At 42.6% G+C, this 21,213-nt stretch overlaps 1 protein-coding gene across 1 annotated transcript in view; it reads left to right on the forward strand.

Annotated features, from left to right (window-relative positions):
* Positions 1–891: 891 nt before the first annotated feature.
* Tbc1d32 (TBC1 domain family member 32) overlaps positions 892–21,213 on the forward strand; it is a 165,993-nt gene continuing 145,671 nt past the window's right edge. Inside the window, exons 1-5 of the mRNA XM_051175508.1 lie at positions 892–1,090; positions 2,464–2,625; positions 10,259–10,436; positions 16,025–16,093; positions 20,271–20,396. Of these exons, the coding sequence (XP_051031465.1) occupies positions 936–1,090; positions 2,464–2,625; positions 10,259–10,436; positions 16,025–16,093; positions 20,271–20,396 (690 nt within the window). The 5' untranslated portion in view covers positions 892–935. The remainder of the gene's footprint in view (positions 1,091–2,463; positions 2,626–10,258; positions 10,437–16,024; positions 16,094–20,270; positions 20,397–21,213) is intronic.

Raw genomic sequence — 21,213 nt, forward strand, 5'->3', positions numbered from 1 at the left:
ATCAGCTCTTGAGGAACTGGGTTTGCGAGACACTACGTGGGCGCTGGAAATTGAACCTAGGTCCTGTGGAATAGCAGCCAGTACACTTAACCACCAACTCTCATCCCCAGGCCTAAAAAAACAAAACAAAACAAAAAAAAAAAAACAAAAACAAACAATAGAAACCCATCAAGTCTGCTGTTTTGCCCTCTGTAGTTTCACGGATGGATGGATGTTAGGCCATCCTCTGGACAATTGACTCTCCAGCTCCCATAGTCCATAGCTCCTTAGCTAGGGGCGAGGGTTCGGGAGCTGCTTCCGGCCAGTCACGTGGCGTTCCTTTAGTAAGGCACTTAACCGCCCTGTAGTGAATTGTTAATTTGTGTCCTGTCACGTTATGAAGGGCCATCTTCACAGGCACGCGGTGCCTCGTAAGCGGCAGGCGCTCTACAGGTGTTAGTAGCTGTAAGAGAAGAGTTTTTAGAAATTGCGTCCAGTTGACACCTGTCAGCCTGCTTTCCTTCTGGCCTCCCCTGTTCTGCCTCTATTGAGTGCCTCTCGCCACTCTCTTGCAGAAGGAGCTTCAGGGCGGGACGGCTCTCCTCCTGGATTCACCCCTCCCACCGCCGCGTCGCCGAGCTGACGTCAAGCGCAGCCGGGGCGTTCCCGTCAGGCTCGCCCCAGCCTGACGCGTGTGTTCAGGTCGGGGGCTGCCCGGGCTCTGCCGCTACCGCCGAACGTCAGGCATCAAACGCCGACTTCAGCTGGCTCCCGGTCTCCAAGCCCAGGGCCTCGTTTTCCTGCACCCGGCCGCGGCCCCGCCCCCGGGCGCTAGAGGTGGTTGCCTAGGGAACGACGCTGCGCGCCGGCCGCGGGTGGACCGGCCGCGCGTGCGCAGTGGCCTGTGCTGGTGGCGACCCCCGCCGCGGGTGCCCAAGGGCTGCTTGCTGCACAGGATGGCCGGTTTCTCCAGCGACGATGAGGTGATGCTGCAGGCGATGCTCCGGCAGCTGTTCCAGAGCGTGAAGGAGAAAATCACCGGCGCTCCGTCCTTGGAGTGCGCAGAGGAGATCCTCTTGAGGCTGGAGGAAACCGACGAAAATTTCCACAAGTAAAGTCGAGCTTAAGTTTTTAAGCAAAACAAAATCACTGGTCCAGGAAAGGGGAAAATGATTCGGATACAGAGATTCATTTGACTTTTGTTAAAATAGCTAATTAGTGGCTCGGTTTCTCTATTATTTGTCCCAAGTACCGAATTTATTTTTCTTTATCTTTTAAAAGCTGGGTTTTCCAGAGCCTCTTCCGCCCATCCCTCCCCCTTACATCAGTAGTAAGCCATTCGTGTTGTTTAAAGAACAATTTTAACCACTTAGAGGGATTCCCTTCACTTTATCTGGAAGTAGTGGCCGCCGAGATCCCCATGTGCTGGTGTGTTGTCCACTCTCTACTGCAGTTAAGCCACCCAACACTGCCAGGGGCTCCCATACTGAAGCGGGTCTGGGTGCCTGTGCCTGGGCAGGACGCCCGTGCAGATGCCCTGTGCCCACCATGGAGGAGAAACAGAGAAAGGAAGTTGTCAGGTGCTGCCAGAATGACCTTTAAAATATAAACGTTCCTCCCACTTACAGATCTTTAGAGATTCGTGCGTTTCTTCAGAGTTCGTTCACATACTGAGTTAAGTGTCTCAGTTACAGTCTGTGTCCTTCCAGGCTCCCAGCGTATGATAGGTTGTAACTTTTAAAAAAATCCAGCGCTTTCATTTCATTTGGTCTCACAGACATTTTTCTTGTGATGTCGCTATTGTCTGCTTATCTGCTTATTGATTCTGGTCCTGGGGATGGAACCTAGGGTCTCATATATGATAGACACTTTATGGCGCTTTTATTGACTTTTGGATAACTTGAAGTTCAGTTTTTCTGAAAATGGGTGTTAGGATACCTTCAGGCCTTTTTCAATTTATTTTTAAAATAACTATATGTGTATGTATCCAATATATGTATGTATATATGACTCATTTTGCAAGAAAAATATAGAAGTATAGGGAAATACTATGCAGTAAACTGTTTCTACATTAGGATTCTCACTTCCATTCAGTAATGTGACTGGAGTGTACCAAGGTCAGTTGGTCAGGTTTTTACTTACGTAGGAAGATTGGTCAATCTATAGAACTATTGGTCAGGTGTTGAACTAGCTGGCCTGGTGGTATGCATCTGTAATCTCAGCATGGAGGAGGCTTATGTGGAAGGAAATTTGAGTTTGAGGCCAGCCTGAGCTACATACAGAATCCCTGCTCCCCTGCCTTAACTCTCCCAATACATGATAGATTTAGGAGCTGGAGATCTCTTACCAGCATTTGTTATTTATTTCCTTAATGACAAGGCAAGAAGTCTTTGAATATTGCAGGCCTTTGTGTGCTAAATTCCTTGGATCTGATTAATAAGTGAGACTGGTATTGACTATGTTTTATTTCTATATTTGTTTCAGCTATGAATTTGTGAAATACCTTAGACAGCACATATGTAACACGTTGGGGTCTATGATTGAGGAAGAAATGGAAAAATGCACATCTGATCAGAACCAGGGTGAGGAATCTGGTTATGACACTGTTGTGCAAGATGTTACCAAGAGAACTCAGGAATCTAAGGAGTGAGTATGATATAATGGTTATGTTTGCTGTTCATGATACATATATCTCTTCATGCTGTAAGCCTTCTAACTTCCCCTTTTTGGCTCCTTCTAGCTCGCTGACCTCTGCAGACACTCTAAAATCACATCTCAGATCTAAAAATGAAAACGTAGGATCCACATTTAAGAGAACATGTGATGTTTTTCTTTCTGGTCTGTGATACGTCACTTAATGTAGTATTTCCCAGTTCCACTTTCCTGAAAATCCTATTTTCCTTTTTGGATGAATAAAATTCCATTGTACACAGGTACATTCATTAACCATCCATCAATCGGTAGACATCTAGGCTGATTCCGTTTCCTAGCAGCAGTGAATATAGCAGCAGTGAATATGAGTGTGCAGATACCTCTGATACGATATAGAGTCTTTTAGCTATGTCCCCTGAAGTTGCATGGATAGAGCATGTGGCAGTTCTATTTTTAGCTTTTTGAAGATTTTCTACACTTATTTCCATAGTGGGTGCAATGGTTTACATCCCTGCTAATGGTGGATAAAGTGGATAAAGGTTCCTCTTCACCCACATCCTTACCAGCATTTGTTGTCATTTGCTTTCTTGATGATAGCCATTCTGAAAGGGGTGAGATGGAATTTCAAAGTAGCGTTACTTTACATTTCCCTGAAAGCTAGCAACGTTGAACACTTTAAAAGTGATTATTAAACATTGGTGCTTTTGTTTTTCTTTTGAGAACTCTGTGTGTTCATGGCTCATTTATTTCTTTGGACTGGCTGTTTTTATGTTTAGTGTTTTGAATTCTTTGTATATGCTAGATACTAATCCTCCGTAGGCTGTAAAACTGACAAGGATTTTCTCCCATTGTGTAGGCCATCTCTTCATGTAATTGGCAGTTTTCTGTACATTACATTCTCATTTGTAGATACTGGCCTTATTTTCTGAGTGATTCAAGTCCTACTCAGGAAACCTTTGCTTCTGCTTATTCCTTGAGGTGTACTCCCCTCTAGCAGTTCCAGAGAATCTGGTCTTCCTTGATCTATTTGTAGTTGACTTTTGTGCAGAGAGATAAATAAGGATTTCCTTTCTTCTAAATGGAGAAATTGTTTTCCAGCCCCATTTGAAGATGTACTATTTTCTCCAGTGTGTAAGCTTTATAAAAAAACAAACAAACAAGTTCAGTAGTTTTTTGTATTGTGGAATAGTTTTAGTGGTGTTCTTCTTCAAAGTTTTTATGAGAGTCATCAGTGACACCGTCCAGCTGGGCCTGGACTTTTCATTAGTTGGGACATTTTAAAATATCATTTCAACCCCACCGCTTGTTGTAGAGCTCTTTCAGTTGTTTAGCTCATCTTTTTAGATTTTCTGATCTTAGTAGATGATGTTTCCAAGGTAAGACCTAATAATTTGTGTCTTCTGTTTCTTTGGTTTTGTTAAGGGTTTGTTAGTCTTGTACATCTTTTCAAAGAACCAACTCTTCATTAACTATTAATTTCTGCCCTTGTCTTTTGAAAATATGTTTTCATTAACTGCTTGAGAATTTCATATATGCAAATAATGTATTTTGATCATAGTTGCCCCACTTCTTTGCGTAATTCCTCCTAGATCCACCCCCTCATCTTCTCAGCCTTCCAACTTCTTCTTCTTCTTTTTTGTTTTGTGACCCCTTTTGAGTACAATTAGTGTTGCCCATGTATGGGTGTGGGGTCATTTACTGGAGCATGGTGGACCTATCTGTGGTCACAGCTTTAAAGAAAACGTTTGTCTAGAAGCCATGAGCTGTCAGTAGCTATTTAGCCAGGGTTAGGGGTTGGGGAGAACCTCTCTCCCATCCTCTTAATGATTTATTTTGGGTATGTTTCGCTTGTTTGTTTTGTTGTTGTTGTTGTTTGTTTGTTTTGGTTTTGGTTTTGTGAAGTACATAATTAAGTTATTTGAGTCCTCTCTGATTTATTAATTTCTGTATTTAGAACTATATACTTCTGTCTTAATGGTATCAAATAAACTTTGTTGTGCTGTATATTCATTTTTCATTTGATTCTAGGAAGTTCTACTTCCTTCTTGATTTCTTTAATTACCATTCATCATTATGTGGTGTGTTGTTTAATTGCCATGAGTTTGTGTATGTTCTAGGCTTTTTATTGCTGTTGATTTGTGGTCATATTCCTGGTTTTTTTTTTTTTTTTTTTTTTTTTTTTTTTTGGTTTTTCAAGACAGGATTTCTCTGTAGCTTTGGAATCTGTCCTGGAACTCGCTCTGTAGACCAGGCTGGCCTGGAACTCACAGAGATCTACCTGCCTCTGCCTCCTAAATGCTGGGATTAAAGGCATACACCACCACTACCTGACATATTCCATTAAAAAAAAAAAAATCTTTATTGATTCTTTGGGAGTTTTACGTCATGTACCTCAATTCTGCTCACCTTCTGGTTCCCTCCCATATCCTCCCCTCACCCCTGAAACACACCCTCAAACAAAACAAACAAGCAAACAAACAAAAACAACAAAACCAGTAAAACCCAAAACAAAATAAAAACAGCAAAAAACCTCTACTTTCCTCCATGTTTCCCACCTCTCTGTGGGAAACCACAGCCCCAAGATGGTGCCTGGCTGGATGCCAGGTAGTCCGAGCTTAGCTGTAAACAAGTCTTATTTGGAAGTGCTTGATGGATCTGGTGTGCTTCCTCCTTCTGTGGCCTATCCAGGACAGCCAGGTGGCATGAGCTGATTGGGCAGTGAGCGCATATTTAAGGGCTTGCTGGGGCTCGGGGAGGAGAAGCAGAGGTGGAAGCTGATGTACAAGGTTCCTGAATAAACTGCTTGAAGAAGAGTCGTGGTCGTGTTTCCTTGCTGGCCGAGGTAGATGCGACACCTCTCCACCAACTCTTCATTCGTCCTGGTGGCTTTGGGGGCATCTGTGTGTCCTGTAGTATAACTTTTTGTCCTGTCAGCTTTACTGGCAAACAGTTATCGCAATGAGTCACTGGTCTGGTTCAAGGCCTCTGGTTTCTGGCACACCATCATCACACCATCCTCACTGAGTTCTCACCGGAACTCCTCTGGGATACCCTATTGCCACCTTGTCCTCACGATCCTGCATGTATCTTCCTGGGCTCCACCAGGTCCTAGACGGGGTAAATGTTAGGATGAGCCAACCCACGGCCAGGCTGTGGGCCTAGGTGGTAGCTGACCTGGTCAGTCTGGTCCACTGGGGCCACCCACCTCATGGGAGGGGGCAGAGTCAGCATCCCTTACGTCCATGTCCTCAGGGTCCATTCACCCTTGCCTGAGTGCAGGAACCAGTTCTCTTGCTGTAGGGTCCAGAGATGCAAGGCCAGCTTTTCCAGCATCAAAGGATGGGACCAGCTCATTATTGCCTTCTGATTTCATTTTGAATGTTTCCTAAGGCCTCCTGAAGTGACATGGGCCACAGACATTATTGAAGACCCCAGCTGCTGCTTGGCCACAGACCCAGACATGGCCTCAGGAAACAGCTTGGCTTGGTTGACATCCTAGCTCTGGGTGGTAGCCCCAGCCAACCAAATCAGGATGGCTCTGGAAGCATCATGGACTTTGGACACTAACAAGGCCACAGGTTGCAGCCCAGACCTAAGGCTTCATGTGGCCTTTGGTGACAATATGGGCCATGGACATCAACATAGACCTCGACTGCAGAAGGGCCGTGGACCCAGACATAGCACTCAGCAGCAGCCTGGGTCTGGTTGTCACCATGGCCCTAGATGGCAGTGAAGGCTGCCCCCATTGGCAGTGTGGCCCTTAAACCCATACACGCCCCAGGAGGTGGCCCAGACAACTGGAATCAGCATGGCACTTGATGGCAACAGGAACCATGGACATCAACACCGACTCTGTAGGATCAGGGACCAAGATGGTCCTAGGCAGTAGCCTGGCCAGGACATCACCATGGTTCCAGGTGACAAGCAGGGCTCCACCATCTGCCCATTCCTCGCCTCTTCATTTCTTCCTTTCTGTGTCTTTCCGCAGCACAGAAACCATTCCAATTTTCTTTCTCCACCACATCTTTGCTCATCATAATTAGTCAGGCCCATCTGTCCAGCGCCACAGATGTCTTCCACCAGCCAGGGCCCTGAGGACCCCAGCTGGCTAGTTAGTCCTATTGCATTATGAGGACCAGTTTCAGTTTTCTTGTATTTGTTGAGACTTGCTTGGTGTCCTATCAGGATCTATTTTGGGAAAAATTCTGTTGCCTGCTGAGAATAATGTATGTTCGGTGTCATTTGGATCGAGTGTCTGAAGGTATCTGTTAACTCCATTTGACTGATGTGTGATGTCATCTAATTTGTCTCTGTCTGTTTTGTTGTTGCTGTATGGAGAAAGTGTCCGTTGGTGTGAGTGGGCTGTTGAAGTCACCTGTTATTACTGTGCTGGGCTCAATCTATGACTTTGCATCTAAAAGTATTTATGAAACTGAGTACATTACATCTCTGTTCTGGGAATGGCTGTATGAAATTATAGTGTCCTCTAATGGATGTGCCTTTAATCAGCATGAAGTGATATGCTTACATGCCTTTTTTTTTTTTTTTTTTTTTTTTTTCTTTTGGCTTTTAGGGACAGGGTTTCTCTGTATTGCTTTGGAGCCTGGCTCGAAGTGACAAGCTTACCCTCACCAGTTTTGGTTTGATGTCTGCTTTGTCAGACAGCAGTGACACCTGCTTGTTTCCTGGGCCCATTGCTTATGCATCATTTCCTGTGTTTCCACCCTCGGATCTGGTTTTCCTGAAGGCAGCAAGTACACGTTCCAGATTTTTATGACAGATAGCTTTGTGGGTAAAGTAGTCTGGATTGGCAGTTGTCTTTGAGAACTTGAAGTACATATGCCCAAGCTCTTCCAGATTTACAGTTTTAGTTGACTAATCTGCTGTTGTGTCGAGGGGCTTGTCTCTGTTCTTGGTCTGGTGTTTTTCTCTTGTTGCCTTCTGTGAGCTTTCTTTGTTCTGTATATTTAGTATTTGAACTCCAATGTGATGGTGAGAGGTTCTTTTCTGGTCTCTCCAGTTCAGGGTCCTAAATGCCTCCTGTGTCTGCCTGGATTGGCATCTGTTTCCTAATTCTGGGGAATTTTCTCTTGAAAGCCTTCAAAAAAAATCTATTCAGTGCATATAGATCTAGAATCTTCTCCATATAGATGTCTGTATATAGTGTATAAATATATAATGTAAATATGGTAAGTTTGATCTTTTCAGAGTGCCGTGTGTATCTTGGGGTTCTCACCTGGACTTACTATTGTTTTATACTTTTCCTTGTTTGCTTGCTGCAGTTCCTCAACCTTGTGTTTACGCTCACATACTCTCTCCTGGTGCTACCCTGTTCTTGAGACTTTCCACAGAGCTTTTCATTTCATTTCCTGGGTTTTCCACTTCTAGCATTTCCTATGTCATTTTTACCCAGTGTTCCCATCTCTGTTGAATTTCTCTTTCATATCCTGCAGTTCCTTCTTTATTTTATCCAGCTGTTTGTATTCTCAATCAGGAGCTAACTTTCTTCTATGGGCAGGCACGCACACACACACACACACACACACACACACACACCAACATACCCACACCCACACCCACACCCCCCCACACCTGTATTTATGATCATTCCTCTGAGTTTCTGTCTGTGACTCCCTGTTTCTCTCACCAGATGCCATCACTGCACCCTTAGTGATTTTTGTGAGAGGCATCTTGTCCTTCTTTGTGTTTCTTATGTTACTCTGCTGGGATTTTATCTATCTGCTATGTTTTGCATCAGCGATACTCTTTTCTGTTGAAGTATCAAGTAGGCACATCTTTCAGGAATGTCTGCAAGTTGGATTTCTGTAGAGTGCCCTTTCTTTAGATGATATGACTTAACATCTCGGTCACTGTCTTGAAGGCATTTTGTTCTCTGTTCTTCATAACCTTTCCCCCTTTCCTCTTATTTCCGTATTTAGCTTTAGTTCCCTTTCGGCTCTTTTGTCACTAATAAAGGATATAATCTGTATCTCTCTTTTGCTTATCTCATTGTTTTCTCCATAGGATGGATGATCTACAAAGACACATTTTTATCTGTTTTTTTCTGTATCTTAATGCCTTGAATGTGCCTTGTACATTATAGATGCTTAATAGATGCTTGTTAGTGAAATTAAAGTGTTTCATTTGCCACTATAATCAGTTTTATGTTACGAATTACAATACTGTAAATGTTGTGTATTCTCAAATAGTGTTAGGCGCTTGGTCTCCAGTGTGGCAGAATTAGGAGGCGATAGATCCCGAAGAGAGGCTAAACACAAGAAAATTAGGTCATCGAAGATGGAGTCTCAGAGGGGATTAAGGCAGTTCTTAACCCTAGTTAGTTCTAATGAGTGAGTGAGCAAGCATGTATGCTGGCCAAGAGAAAACGCAATGCTTTCTGGTCTTGTCATATCATCTCTTTCTCAAGCAATCTCGTTATTTGTGTGTTCTTTAGCACGAGGTCTGGACCAGAGCTGGGTAGAAATTGGTGCAAGCTTGTGACCCCCAAGCTTATGATGCCCTCCTTTTCCTCATTAATGTACACAGGCTCGTTTCGATTGAGCAAAGGAAAGCAGACTTATGCTGAGAGTGGACCATGTCTTTAGCAGTAACTCTGTTTCCTTTCTCTTCATGTGTCAAATACTCTTCCCTCCCTCCCTCCCTTCCTCCCTCTCTCCCTCTCTCCCTCTCTCCCTCCCTTCCTCCCTCTCTTCCTTCCTCCCTCCCTCCCTCCCTTCCTCCCTCTCTCCCTCTCTCCCTCTCTTCCTCCCTCCCTCCCATAGGGTATCCTGTGCACCTCAGGCTGGCCTTGAATTCACTAAGTAACATAGGTTTGTTCCAGGGAACCCACCCCCTTCCATCCTTGGAGTTATTATACCAATTTGCTATACAGAAACATATGCAGACAAAACACCCATACACATAAAATAAAAATGTAAAAGTGAAATTATATTTCTTGAAATGGCTAGCCTGGTCTTTACAGCTATTTCTGGGACAGACAGGGCTACACAGACAAACCCTGTCTCCAAAAAAACTAAAGAAAAAAAAAAGAATTGTAAGTTTTCTCTCTTGCATATATTTAAACTTGTAGAGCTGAGGGAATCTAGAACATTTCCAGTTTGAAGTCTTACTTCAGGGGTATGTGTCCTGCCTCTCCTGAAAACTGTTCTGTGGCTTTTCTTTGAACGCTCACGCTGACCGCTTAACTCCCAGTTATATACAGAGAAAACGTAGAATGTCTCAGTTGGGGCTCTGAGTGCCCATAGATATGAAGAGAGAGAGATGGGAAGGTGGAGGAAGGAGATAGAAATGAGGTGAGCGACAGAAGTGGCCTGGGCTTTGGAAGTGTGTTGTGAACATTTGATCGCGTTGCTGATAATAGCTTGGCTTAGGATTACGTTGATTTTTATCACATCACTTCATATTTCCAGATGAAGAATTGTAAGAAATAATATGCTTTTGGGATTCTTTATTTGCATTTCATCAGCCTGGTTTGCCCTTTTTGTGAAACCGAACCTTAGATTTTCCTTGTCAGCATTGTGCTCTTGAAGAATCTTCTTTTTCATAGGTAAAAACAAACCGTACTTGAGTGTGGAGTTCTTCTACTGAGTGTCCATTCAATTTAAAGGTACAAGGAAATGATGCATTCCCTGAAGAGCATCATGATGGTGGTGGTGGAGTCGATGATCAACAAGTCTGAAGAGGATGATGAGACGCGGAGTCAGGAGCGGCAGAGGATACTGCAGGAGAAGCGGGGCAGCAGCTGCACGGGCAATTGCTCCGACAGCGACTCCTCCTTTAATCAGGTGTGCTCGCCCTTTCCAGTCTTGTCTTAAAACAGTCTTCAGTGATCACTAGCTTAAATTGGTGCTTTCTCAAACATTGTTTTTGTTCTGCAATTTAAAGATTCAGAAAAAAAAAAAAATCCAACAATGAAATGCTCTATTAGGATTTGGTCCATGAGGTACTATTTTACAGAATTGTTTGTTTATTGAATAATTATATCTCAGACAATTCTTAAGTGAAATATGTTTTGAATAGTTAATAATAATTTCATTGTGAATTTTTCCCAGTTTAATTAACATGTGGCTGAGATGTAGAGATAAAACATGTATAATTTTTATGCATTTTCTGGGATTGAAAGTGGCCGTAGATTGTCAGTTTCAAACATTAAAAGTTTTCAAATGTAAAACGATTTGGGGTTAGTTAGTCTGATGTGGTGGTACAGGACTAACCCTGTGAAGGAAGCAGGGGATCATGAGAGTTTGAGGCCACTTGCCTTACATATCAAGACCCTATCCTAGGAGCTAAAAACAAACAACTAAAAAGTTCAAGGCCACAAGGGTTAGTTTTAACTGTCTACTTGACACAACCCCAAGTCACCTGTGGTTGTCTAAATGAAGTTAGCTTGTGGGTATGTCTCTGGAGAGTGGTCTTGGATGCTAATGTTAGTTGATACAAGAAGATCCAGCTCACTGTGTGTGTGGTACTTAACCGTTCTGCACAGAAGATCCTGAATCCTTTGAGTGCAGAGAAAGCACAGATCTGAGCACAAGCAAACATGCACACTTAGTCCTTTCTGCTCTTGACTCTGTGTGTGTGTGTGTGTGTGTGTGTGTGTGTGTGTGTGTGTGTGTGTATGTGTGATGTGACTACCTGCTCAGCTTCCTGCTTCTGTGGCTTCCCTTCCATGATGGACTGTAATGGACTTTAACCTGTAATTGTAAGTTTGAAGTATTTCCCCCTCTGAATTGCTTTATATCAGGATATTTTGTCATATCAACAGAAACTGGGACAGAGGTCTTTAGTTTCCTCTAGCCAGGATTTAAGTAAGGACACTTGTCATTTGACTGCAGTAGAACTGTAAAAAGATAGGCTTAAGGCAGATTAGTCTGAATAGAAGACAAGGAAATCCGCTAGACATGTGCCAGGAGCCCGTGATAGGTTTCTAGACTGAACCCTGTCTGTGTGTCCTCCTGTCTGTAATGATTTCATTTTTGGGATTTGCTGAACTGAAAAGCAAGTCTAGGCCTTTAGGAGCAGCTGTGCGTGCATCATTCCTCACAAGCCTCTGCTGTGAGAAGGCTCCTGCCACTCTGCAGCCGATGGAGATTGCTTCCTTACCAATGTGTCTCAGGGCCTGGGCGTTATCTCTAGTGCTGCACATAAAGAAAGTAGACTATAATGGTTTCAAAATTGCTTTGAGGAGTTTGGATGAAACATGAAAATAGATGCACAGTGGCCCCCATTGGGACTGCACCATTGAACGGAAAGGCACTGGGAGTGGTCCAAGCCGACTTGAGTTGCTGTGCTTAGTTGCCATTCTATCACTGGCCAGGGAGATAGTGTCAAGCTGTGAACTTTCCAAGCCAGACTGATGATGTGGTGTGACAGAGGCTATGATGGAGATGGGGTTTCCCACCTGATAGCCTGTGATGATTTCTTGTTGATGATGGAGATCAGGATTCCCATGTAAGTCTGTGATGATTTCTTGTTGATGATGGAGATCGGGGTTCCCATCTGATAGTCTGTGATGATTTCTTGTTGTTGATGGAGATTGGGGTTCCCATGTAAGCCTGTGATGATTTCTTGTTGTGATGGAGATTGGGGTTCCCACCTGATAGTCTGTGATGATTTCTTGTTGATGATGGAGATCGGGGTTCCCACTTGATAGCCTGTGATGATTTCTTGTTTTTGCTCTTAGGAAGAAGATGACGTAGCTGCTTTCATGGGGTTGGCTTAATTACTTGACTGAGCTTCTTCAGAAATTAAAAGACAGAAACCTTTGTTTTAGGACTCAGGAGCTCACTATTGAATGATATTACTTGGTTACTGAACTCCTGAAACACAAGAGATGAAAAAAAAAAAAAAAAAAAAAAAAAAAACGAATCATTGTTAACACATCCCCAAAATGAAAGAGTTAAGGTCTAACTAAGCTTAATTGAGTACCGAGGAGTTCATCAGTTGCTATTACCAAATGCTAGGTTATTTCTAGTAACTATAATAACAGTTCTTTTAGGTTTTGACAAAACAAGTCATAATTTAAAATATTCACATTTTAATTTTGTTTTGTTTGGATTCTTCAGAAGAAACCATGTCTTCAGATCTGTGGCTTCCTTTGGGATGCCCACAGGCAGTACTTGAACTTTCTATCATTTACCCTATGAATATGACCGTTTCAGGAGAGATTAATTGGGTTGAAAGTGAACTATGTCCTTAAGGAGATTGTGGGATGCCTGAACTTTGTGAAACAATACATGAGTGTTAGGATACCCCACAGAGCTAGCTCTTTCAGAGTTGTGAGCTCAGAGAGTTGTGTGGCTATGCTTTTGCTTAGTGAAGACATAAGGGACCAGCTGAATTACTCTGAAAAGGTCCTGACCCCAATCTTCCCCATTGACCAGCTGCAGTGTTTTCTTTCATGACTGTGTGGTTGGATGAGCAGTGGGAGGACGTGCAGGCTGCTCCCTCCTCTAGGCTATCAGTATATGTATGCCAGGGGCTACATGTTAACACCCCAATCAGTGACAAGGACAGGCCAAGGTAATGATGATCTTTGCTCCTGATGCTTGCAGAACTGAGACGTATCTCTTTCTCAGGGACCAGGGTCAGAGGATTATCATTTGACCACACACCTCTGTCTGTGAGAACTTATTTCCAATCTGAAGTCATCCGTCTCCCATATAGGCCACCTTAGATCAGCCTCCAAGAAAGATAGCCCTTTATGGCTAATGGCCCTGTACCTTTCCTTCAGCTAGCTCACTGTAATAGAGTTGTTCTTGTTACCACTCGCTGCTTGCTGCTGGACACCGGATTCTTTACAACGGAAGCAAGGAGATAGATTCTGTGCCTTGTAGCAATTTCATTAAATACTGACATTCTCATCGATGCCTTCAAAATCACAACTTGCTCTGGGCTGAAAACAATGTACCTGGATTTCCCTTTTCTATAATTAAAGTTTAAAGTTAGCATACGAAGTAATAGGTTTCATTTTGACATTTTCATACACAAATGTCATTATGCTTTGTTCTTGTTTACCCCATCTTCCACTCTCTCGGCATCCTCCCTGCCTTCTTTTTGTTAGTCCTCTCCATTCTTATTCTCTCTTGCTTGGTCCTGGAGCAGTGCCTGAGAGCTCATGTTCTGTTGTACAAGACTGAGAGTGGTCTGGGCTTTTGAAACCTCAGAATCCTCCCCCCCAGTGACACACCTCCTCCAACAAGGCCACGCCCACACCCTCCCCCAACAGTTCCACCAACTATTCAGATACGTGAGCCTATGGCGGCCATTCCTCCAGTCAAACCACCACATTTGATGATTAACAATTGACCAGAGAATCGTGCTGGAAAAGGAGGAGGGAAGCTGGGAAATACACTGTTGCTGGGCCTGACAGTTTTGTAAAACATAAGAGATTTCAGGGTCTGGGATATTGCACATAGAGTCTAAAACATGACGTCTTTGTTACAGTGACCACTCAAAAGATAAATTCTGTTAAGAACTAAGGATTATCTTTTTAATTGACTGCTAATTAGCATAATACTGCTTGTCTCATCAACTGTGACAGAATGTTCAAGTAATTGCGCGCTTACTGTTTGTCACAGCTGTTAAGGAACTCGTAACTGTATTACAGATAAGAGTGGATTAATGTGAGAATCGGTGAATTATCTTTTCAGATTTCTTCTGAAATAGGCTATTGTAGGTGAAAAATCAGTCACTTCATTTTCTTGTATAGATAACAGAATTGTAAAATTTATTTGACAATTTGAATAAATGCTAAAGCAAAGCACTCAGGTATCCCACAGGTGGAGTGATGCTGTGGGGAGATGTCAGGGCTCAGGATGGGCAATGGGAATCAGGGATAACACGGCTAGAGCAGGGAGCTAGGATTTAGAACCCAAATACAACTTCTGTCCTGCATCCTTGACATTGTGGGAAGTCCCGGTAGGAACTCCAGCAGGAGCAGAGGCAAGAACCGTGGGGAAAAGCTGCTGCCAGCCTGGTTCTCCATGACCAGCGTAGCTGAGCTCCCCCACACCTGTCTGTGACCAAGAGAGAATGCCCCACAGACATGGCCGTAGGTCAGTTTGACAGAGGCAGTTTCTGAACTGTCAGCAATGATGTGATGCCATCACAGTAGTGTAGAGGGTGTTGAAGGTGCAGAAAGATTGCCATTGTGTCGCCAGGAGATTCCTTAAGAGGCTGGTTGAGCGAGGACTAAGTGTTAAGTGGGCAATTGTTCAAAGCTTTGCCGGAGCCTGTGGGTGTACTGTAAACCTTTTTCTACATGGAAGGTCTTATTTTATCACCAATAGGAAGGCTAAGGAAAGTCTGGGGAAGGTGGCAACAGAGGCGGGTGCAAAGCAGTGCGGCTGTGACACAGGATGAACAGTGTTGCGGCTGTGACACAGGGTGAACAGTGTTGCGGCTGTGACACAGGATGAACAGTGTTGCGGCTGTGACACAGGATGAACAGTGTTGCGGCTGTGACACAGGATGAACAGTGTTGCGGCTGTGACATAGGATGAACAGTGTTGCGGCTGTGACACAGGATGAACAGTGTTGCGGCTGTGACACAGGATGAACAGTGTTGCGGCTGTGACACAGGATGAACAGTGTTGCGGCTGTGACACAGGATGAACAGTGTTGCGGCTGTGACACAGGATGAACAGTGTTGTGGCTGTGACACAGGATGAACAGTGTTGCGGCTGTGACACAGGATGAACAGTGTTGCGGCTGTGACATAGGATGAACAGTGTTGCGGCTGTGACACAGGGTGAACAGTGTTGCGGCTGTGACAGGATGAACAGTGTTGCGGCTGTGACGCAGGATGAACAGTGTTGCGGCTGTGACGCAGGATGAACAGTGTTGCGGCTGTGACGCAGGATGAACAGTGTTGCGGCTGTGACATAGGATGAACAGTGTTGTGGCTGTGACACAGGATGAACAGTGTTGCGGCTGTGACACAGATGAACAGTGTTGCGGCTGTGACGTGGGTGTGAGCAGAGCAACAGTGCCGCTGTGCAGTTCCTGCCTTTCTGTAGTTTGCTGTTTGGTATTTTTGTTTCATCCACATCACATTTCTGGGCCCAAGTGGTGGCTTTTCTTTTCCTTTTTTGTTTTAATCTCTTTTGAGCCTTACAGTGTTGTGTACATTTATGGTGGCTCGGCAGACAGTTTCATGTACACGAATGAACATTGAGTATTCTATTGAGAAATTCCAGTTCTGACTACAAAGCCATGGGAAACAAAAGTTACAAGTTCTCCAAATCAAAGTAGATCACCTGTCTCCTGGTTAGACTCCATAGTGTATCTGTAGCTGTGTTAACACAGTCATCTATAGTGGGTCTTATGGAAGTCTACTAAATAATTTTATATTCTATCTATTCTATTACAGAGTTACAAATTTTGTCAAGGAAAACTACAGCTGATTTTAGATCAGTTGGATCCTGGGCAGCCTAAGGAGGTAAGTTTAAAGGGTAGCTGTTTTGCACAATAAGATACCATGTCCTAGTCTGGACTGCAGTCAGTAGTAGCTGGTTGTTTATTGTGGTGGTGTTTTTGTTTGTTTTTGGTTTTTGAGGTGCTAGGCTTTTATTCTTATAAGCAATCTTGGGTTGGTAACCATGATTAGCTTTTCTGTATGAAATGGACACTCATTAACTCACTCACTCACTCACTCACTCACTCATTCACTTGCTCGTTCACTCACTTCCTTCTTTCCTTCCTGTGTGCCTACAGGTGTATGTGGGTTCATGTACATGTGTGTGCGAAATCTAGAGGTCAACATCGCGTGTCATCCTCTATTGCTTACCACTTTGTCTGTCTGTCTATCTATCTATCTATCTATCTATCTATCTATCTATCTGTCCATCTATGTATCTATCTATCATCTGCCTGCCTGCCTGCCTATCTATCTGCCTACATATGTATGTAAGTGTGTATGTATGTATGTATCTATCATCTACCTGTCATTTATCTATTACCTATCTACCATCTATCTGTCTGTCTGTCTGTCTGTCTGTTTGTCTGCCTGCCTGCCTGCCTATCTATCTATCTATCTATCTATCTATCTATCTATCTATCTATCTATCTATCTACTTGCCTGCCTGCCTATCTATCTTATCTGTCTGTCTGTCTGCCTGCCTGCCTGCCTGCCTATGTGTCTGTCTGTCTGTCTGTCTGTCTGTCTGTCTATCTATCTATCTACCTACTTGCCTGCCTATCTATCTGTCTGTCTGTCTGTCTATCTACCTACTTGCCTGGCTATCTGTCTGTCTGCCTGTCTGTCATCTATCTTCAGACGGGTCTTTTACTGAACCTGGTGCTCTCTGATTGTGTCATCTCGCTGGCTTGTGAGCTAGTTTCCTCCATCACTGCCCTTCTGTTTCCCAGTGTTAGAATTACAGATATGCAAAACTGTATCTGGCTTTTTTTGTGGGTCCAGGGGATGTGGATTTAGGTCCTCATTTCTCCCCAAGGAAGAATTTCTTTAGAGATTTTATTTTATTTTTTGGGTTTGAGGACTATACATACTCCATGTGTTTTCCCTTAGCTTCAGTTTGAAAGAGATAAAGCCATGTGCAGTTTTTATATAGCTATCCCTTTTATTGTTAAGAAACCTCAGTGCTTGTTTTGTTTTTATAAAATGTGAGCATCTAGTAAAGGTTATTTTTAATAGATAATATGATATACTATCATGTATAATGCCTTGAAATATGTACATACTGGGAAGTAACTAAGTTGAGATAGTAAACATGTATGTTACCGCCCATACTTACCCCTTTTAAAATTTTTGATGGAGTAGCTTACATTCTTTTCTTACCAATTTTTGGAATTAGAATATATTATACATATACATTATGCTATAAAATAGATCTCCCCGTTTTTTCCCTGTGACTCATATTTTGTATTTGACAAATATCTCACCAATGTTTGTGCCACCACCCTGATGACCTGAGTCCCTGGACCCACATGGTGGAAGGAGAAAACTGATTCCTGTTGTCCTCTGACCTTCACACATGCTCCCACAGCCTGGCACACACCCCTCACACCCATACACACCTGCTGTCACACACTAAATAAATAATGAAAAGCATTTCAAAAGGAAAAAAGGATTTTGAAGAAGCAATTATATTAAATTATATATGCTCATATTTTGAGAGATTTTATAAACTATTAATGTCTTGCTTTATTAGAAAGTCACTTTGAATTAGTAACTACAACAGGGATAACACAGTAAGCATTTATTTCTAAGTGTTTCTAATTACATATTTTACATTATTTCATAGAAAAATAAGCTTACATCTTGTTTATTAAAGGGAATTTATTATGGCTTCCTTTTAAAAACTGTGTTAGTGAAGGAAAAAGAGGCTTCTGTGTCCTATTTCTTGGGACCAGGACCATGTATGATCCAGTGACGGAGGCGGTTTTTATATTGTTGATTGGGAGAAACAGATTTTACCAAAGCGAGAGGATAAAAGGTGAACTCAGCTTTTACAAATCCAGCAGTGTACAGGAATAGATGAAAAAAGAAATTTACCCAAGAAGGAAAATTCATGGACTGTAACTCAAATTAAACTTGTCTGAGGCTCAAAAAGCATACAGTGAGAACGAAGGACAATACAGTTACTTTCTATTGCTTTGATAAAACACAGTACCAAGGCAGCTTACCAAGGGAAGCATTTAGTGTGGCTTATGGTTTCAGTTTATAACGGTGGAGGGAAGGAACATCCGAGTTTTCACATCTCCATCCACAGTAACAGAGCGAGTGCAAGCACCTGTAATCACAGGAATCATTTGAAAACTCAAAGCTGGCCGGCAGTGATGCATCTTCTCCAACAGGCCTCCTAATCCTTCCCAAGCAGTCCCAACAACTGGAAATCAGGAATTCAAGTACATGAGCCCATTGGGCCCCTTCTCATTCCAGCCACCACAACCAGTACAGATAAATTATTTAGGAAACGGGTTTTGCAGGAGCTGGAAAGTACCTGCATATGGAAATAGAAGGTCGGGAGTAATTGGCCTCAATGCTTAGACAGCCAAGAAAAGTGATAACCTTTGAGTATTGTAAGGAAATAAATCTTCCTTTTAAAATTGCTGGTCTTAATTATGTTTTTAAAATTTCTCTAGTGGTCCTAATGTGTTTTCTTTGCTGCTTCACTTAAATAACACTGACCATATTTTCCCTATGAAAGGTATAAAACAGATTCTTAAAAACAAACTTGAGGTATGGAGAGTTACTCAGCCATTAAAGGCTAGGCTCACAACCAAAAAAGAAAAGAAAAAAAAAATTGAGTGTATGTATGTATGAGAGATGTATGTAGCATCTACTGGTTACTCTCACATCTAGCCACACCCTGTCCACCTCAGCCTCTCCCAAAAATCTTTCACATTTATTTGTGTTAATTTGAAAGAGCTTTTGTGTGTGTGTGTGTGTGTGTGTGTGTATATATATATATGCACTCTAATTTGTCCTATTGAAGTCTAAGAAATTGGAGAATTCCTTTTGGCATTTTGCATTCTGCTTTATTTTCTTGATTATTAGTAAAAAGTGCTAAACTGGATATGATATGAAACCATTTAAACTACTTTTATATGTTAAGAGTTTGGCCTTAATTTAAATTGACTACTTCTAAATATATTCTTGTATAGAAACTTTTCTTCTGGGTATATTACAAGTAGTAAACTCTTAATGGAATTTTGTTCTAGAAGCTACCTGTAAATGTGAAATTGCTTTATGTTGGAAGCTCCTTGATTTTTCGGACCCTCTTTCTAACCTTACTGCCGCCTGTCACATGGGTGTGTTTAGTAGTTCTTCCTCGATGGTCCTCTGTGACATCCTGCATTTCCCCTCATCTGAAACGGTTGAGTCTGTGATGGAGATCTCTGCTGTCTCACGGTCACTTCCGGGGTACTTCCGGGGTTTGATGTGTTGCACGTGAACAGACTTGGAGTAGAAGCTTGGCCTCGCTGTGAGAGTGCAAATGGAACATTGCTCTACTGAAGAGGATGGAGCCTCTCCCAGTTGTGTCCCTTGGGTCACAGGGTTTGGGGGAATTCTGATTGGATCTATGATGATTAGGAAGTAGCCTTTCTGGGGAAAGGCAGAAGTTCAATTTTGCATTTCACAGCTGTATTAGGTTTTCGAATTCAGTGGCTAGAAGGTCAGAAAATGTGGTCCAGCAGAAAAATGAAAACGTCTGATGAGATGTTTTTCCCTGGGAGTTGTTCACTGGAGTGGGAATGCTTTCCCAGTGGCTACGTGGGCAGTGTGTTGGAATTAAATCTGGCAATCTGTAGCAGCTCTATGGGGAGGCTTATGAGAATGGGGGGTGTTCAGGATGAGGCTCCTGGAAAATGCTGCTTGGCGAGTCCAATGCAGTCTCCATCCCTTTCTCTTATCTGAGACACCGTCATAGTACACTTACTGTTTCAGATTTCATTACAAAAGACAGCCTGTTTTTGTTTTCTCTATTTAGCAGTTAGTCTGCAAAATAGTTATTTTATGAAAGGACATCTGATTCTCAGAAGTGACTCTTTGAATCATAGCTTCTTGGTTCTTTCTTTTGGTAGTTTGTTAAATGTTTTCTTGGAGAATTGAAAGTCTAGCATTAATAGCATTGCCTTTTTGAAATCTGTAGGTGAGATATGAAGCTTTACAAACACTATGCTCAGCTCCGCCATCTGATGTCCTGAACTGTGAAAACTGGACCACTCTCTGTGAAAAACTGACTGCGTCACTGTCCGATCCAGATCCTATGTTCACCGTAAGGAGTCGGCCATGAATCCATCATTGGCATTACATTATTTTCCTTAGTAGTCAGCTGTGGAACTTCAGTTTAGGGTTTTAAATCATAAGAGAGACAGGAGGCAGGTAGCTATGGAAAACAGGATATCCAGATACATTTATCTGTTTTAAATCATACTCTTCTATCAGTGGAGATATTAAACTGGGGGGAATGATTTGGGAAACACTTTTGTTAGTTATAAAAAAAGAAAAAGAAGTTTGCCTAATACTTGGATGCAATTCAGAGTTACAAACCCTGGGAAGTAGTCTACACTTGTATAAAAACTTTGATATGAGGACTTCAAGGGGGGTGTAAAAGTGGTATTTTTAGGGTCACCTTTAGCATTTCAATGCTAAGAAGAAATACAATTGTCTGTTTTTTTTCTGTAATTTCCCCCCATTTCTGATGGGAGAGAATCATGTCTGAATATATTTTCTTTATTTTAAAGATGATAACTTTATAAGCAGGTTAGAAGTTTCTAATGGGCCATTGCAAGTTGCTTTAGTTAATGTGCATCACTGTGCAGCAAGGTTCAGCTCATTACTGGAGTTAACAAATCACACACAGTTTTATAAAGAAAACTGGAGATAGGATCAAATCATTTTGGACCAATATGTCATCCTTTATTTCATGTTTGTGCTGCATCTCCATCTCTAGCTACATCATTGCTCTTCTGTACCGCTGTTATGTACAGTTGACCGAAGCCTGTGACAGTACATTGCAGCAACTATAGACATGGACTTCAGACACTTCCCAGCCTTCGTGCAGTGGGGATGTCTTATGAGTTATTGGAAGA

This window comes from Phodopus roborovskii, unplaced genomic scaffold (assembly GCF_943737965.1).
Source record: "Phodopus roborovskii unplaced genomic scaffold, PHOROB, whole genome shotgun sequence".
Lineage (NCBI taxonomy): Eukaryota > Metazoa > Chordata > Mammalia > Rodentia > Cricetidae > Phodopus > Phodopus roborovskii.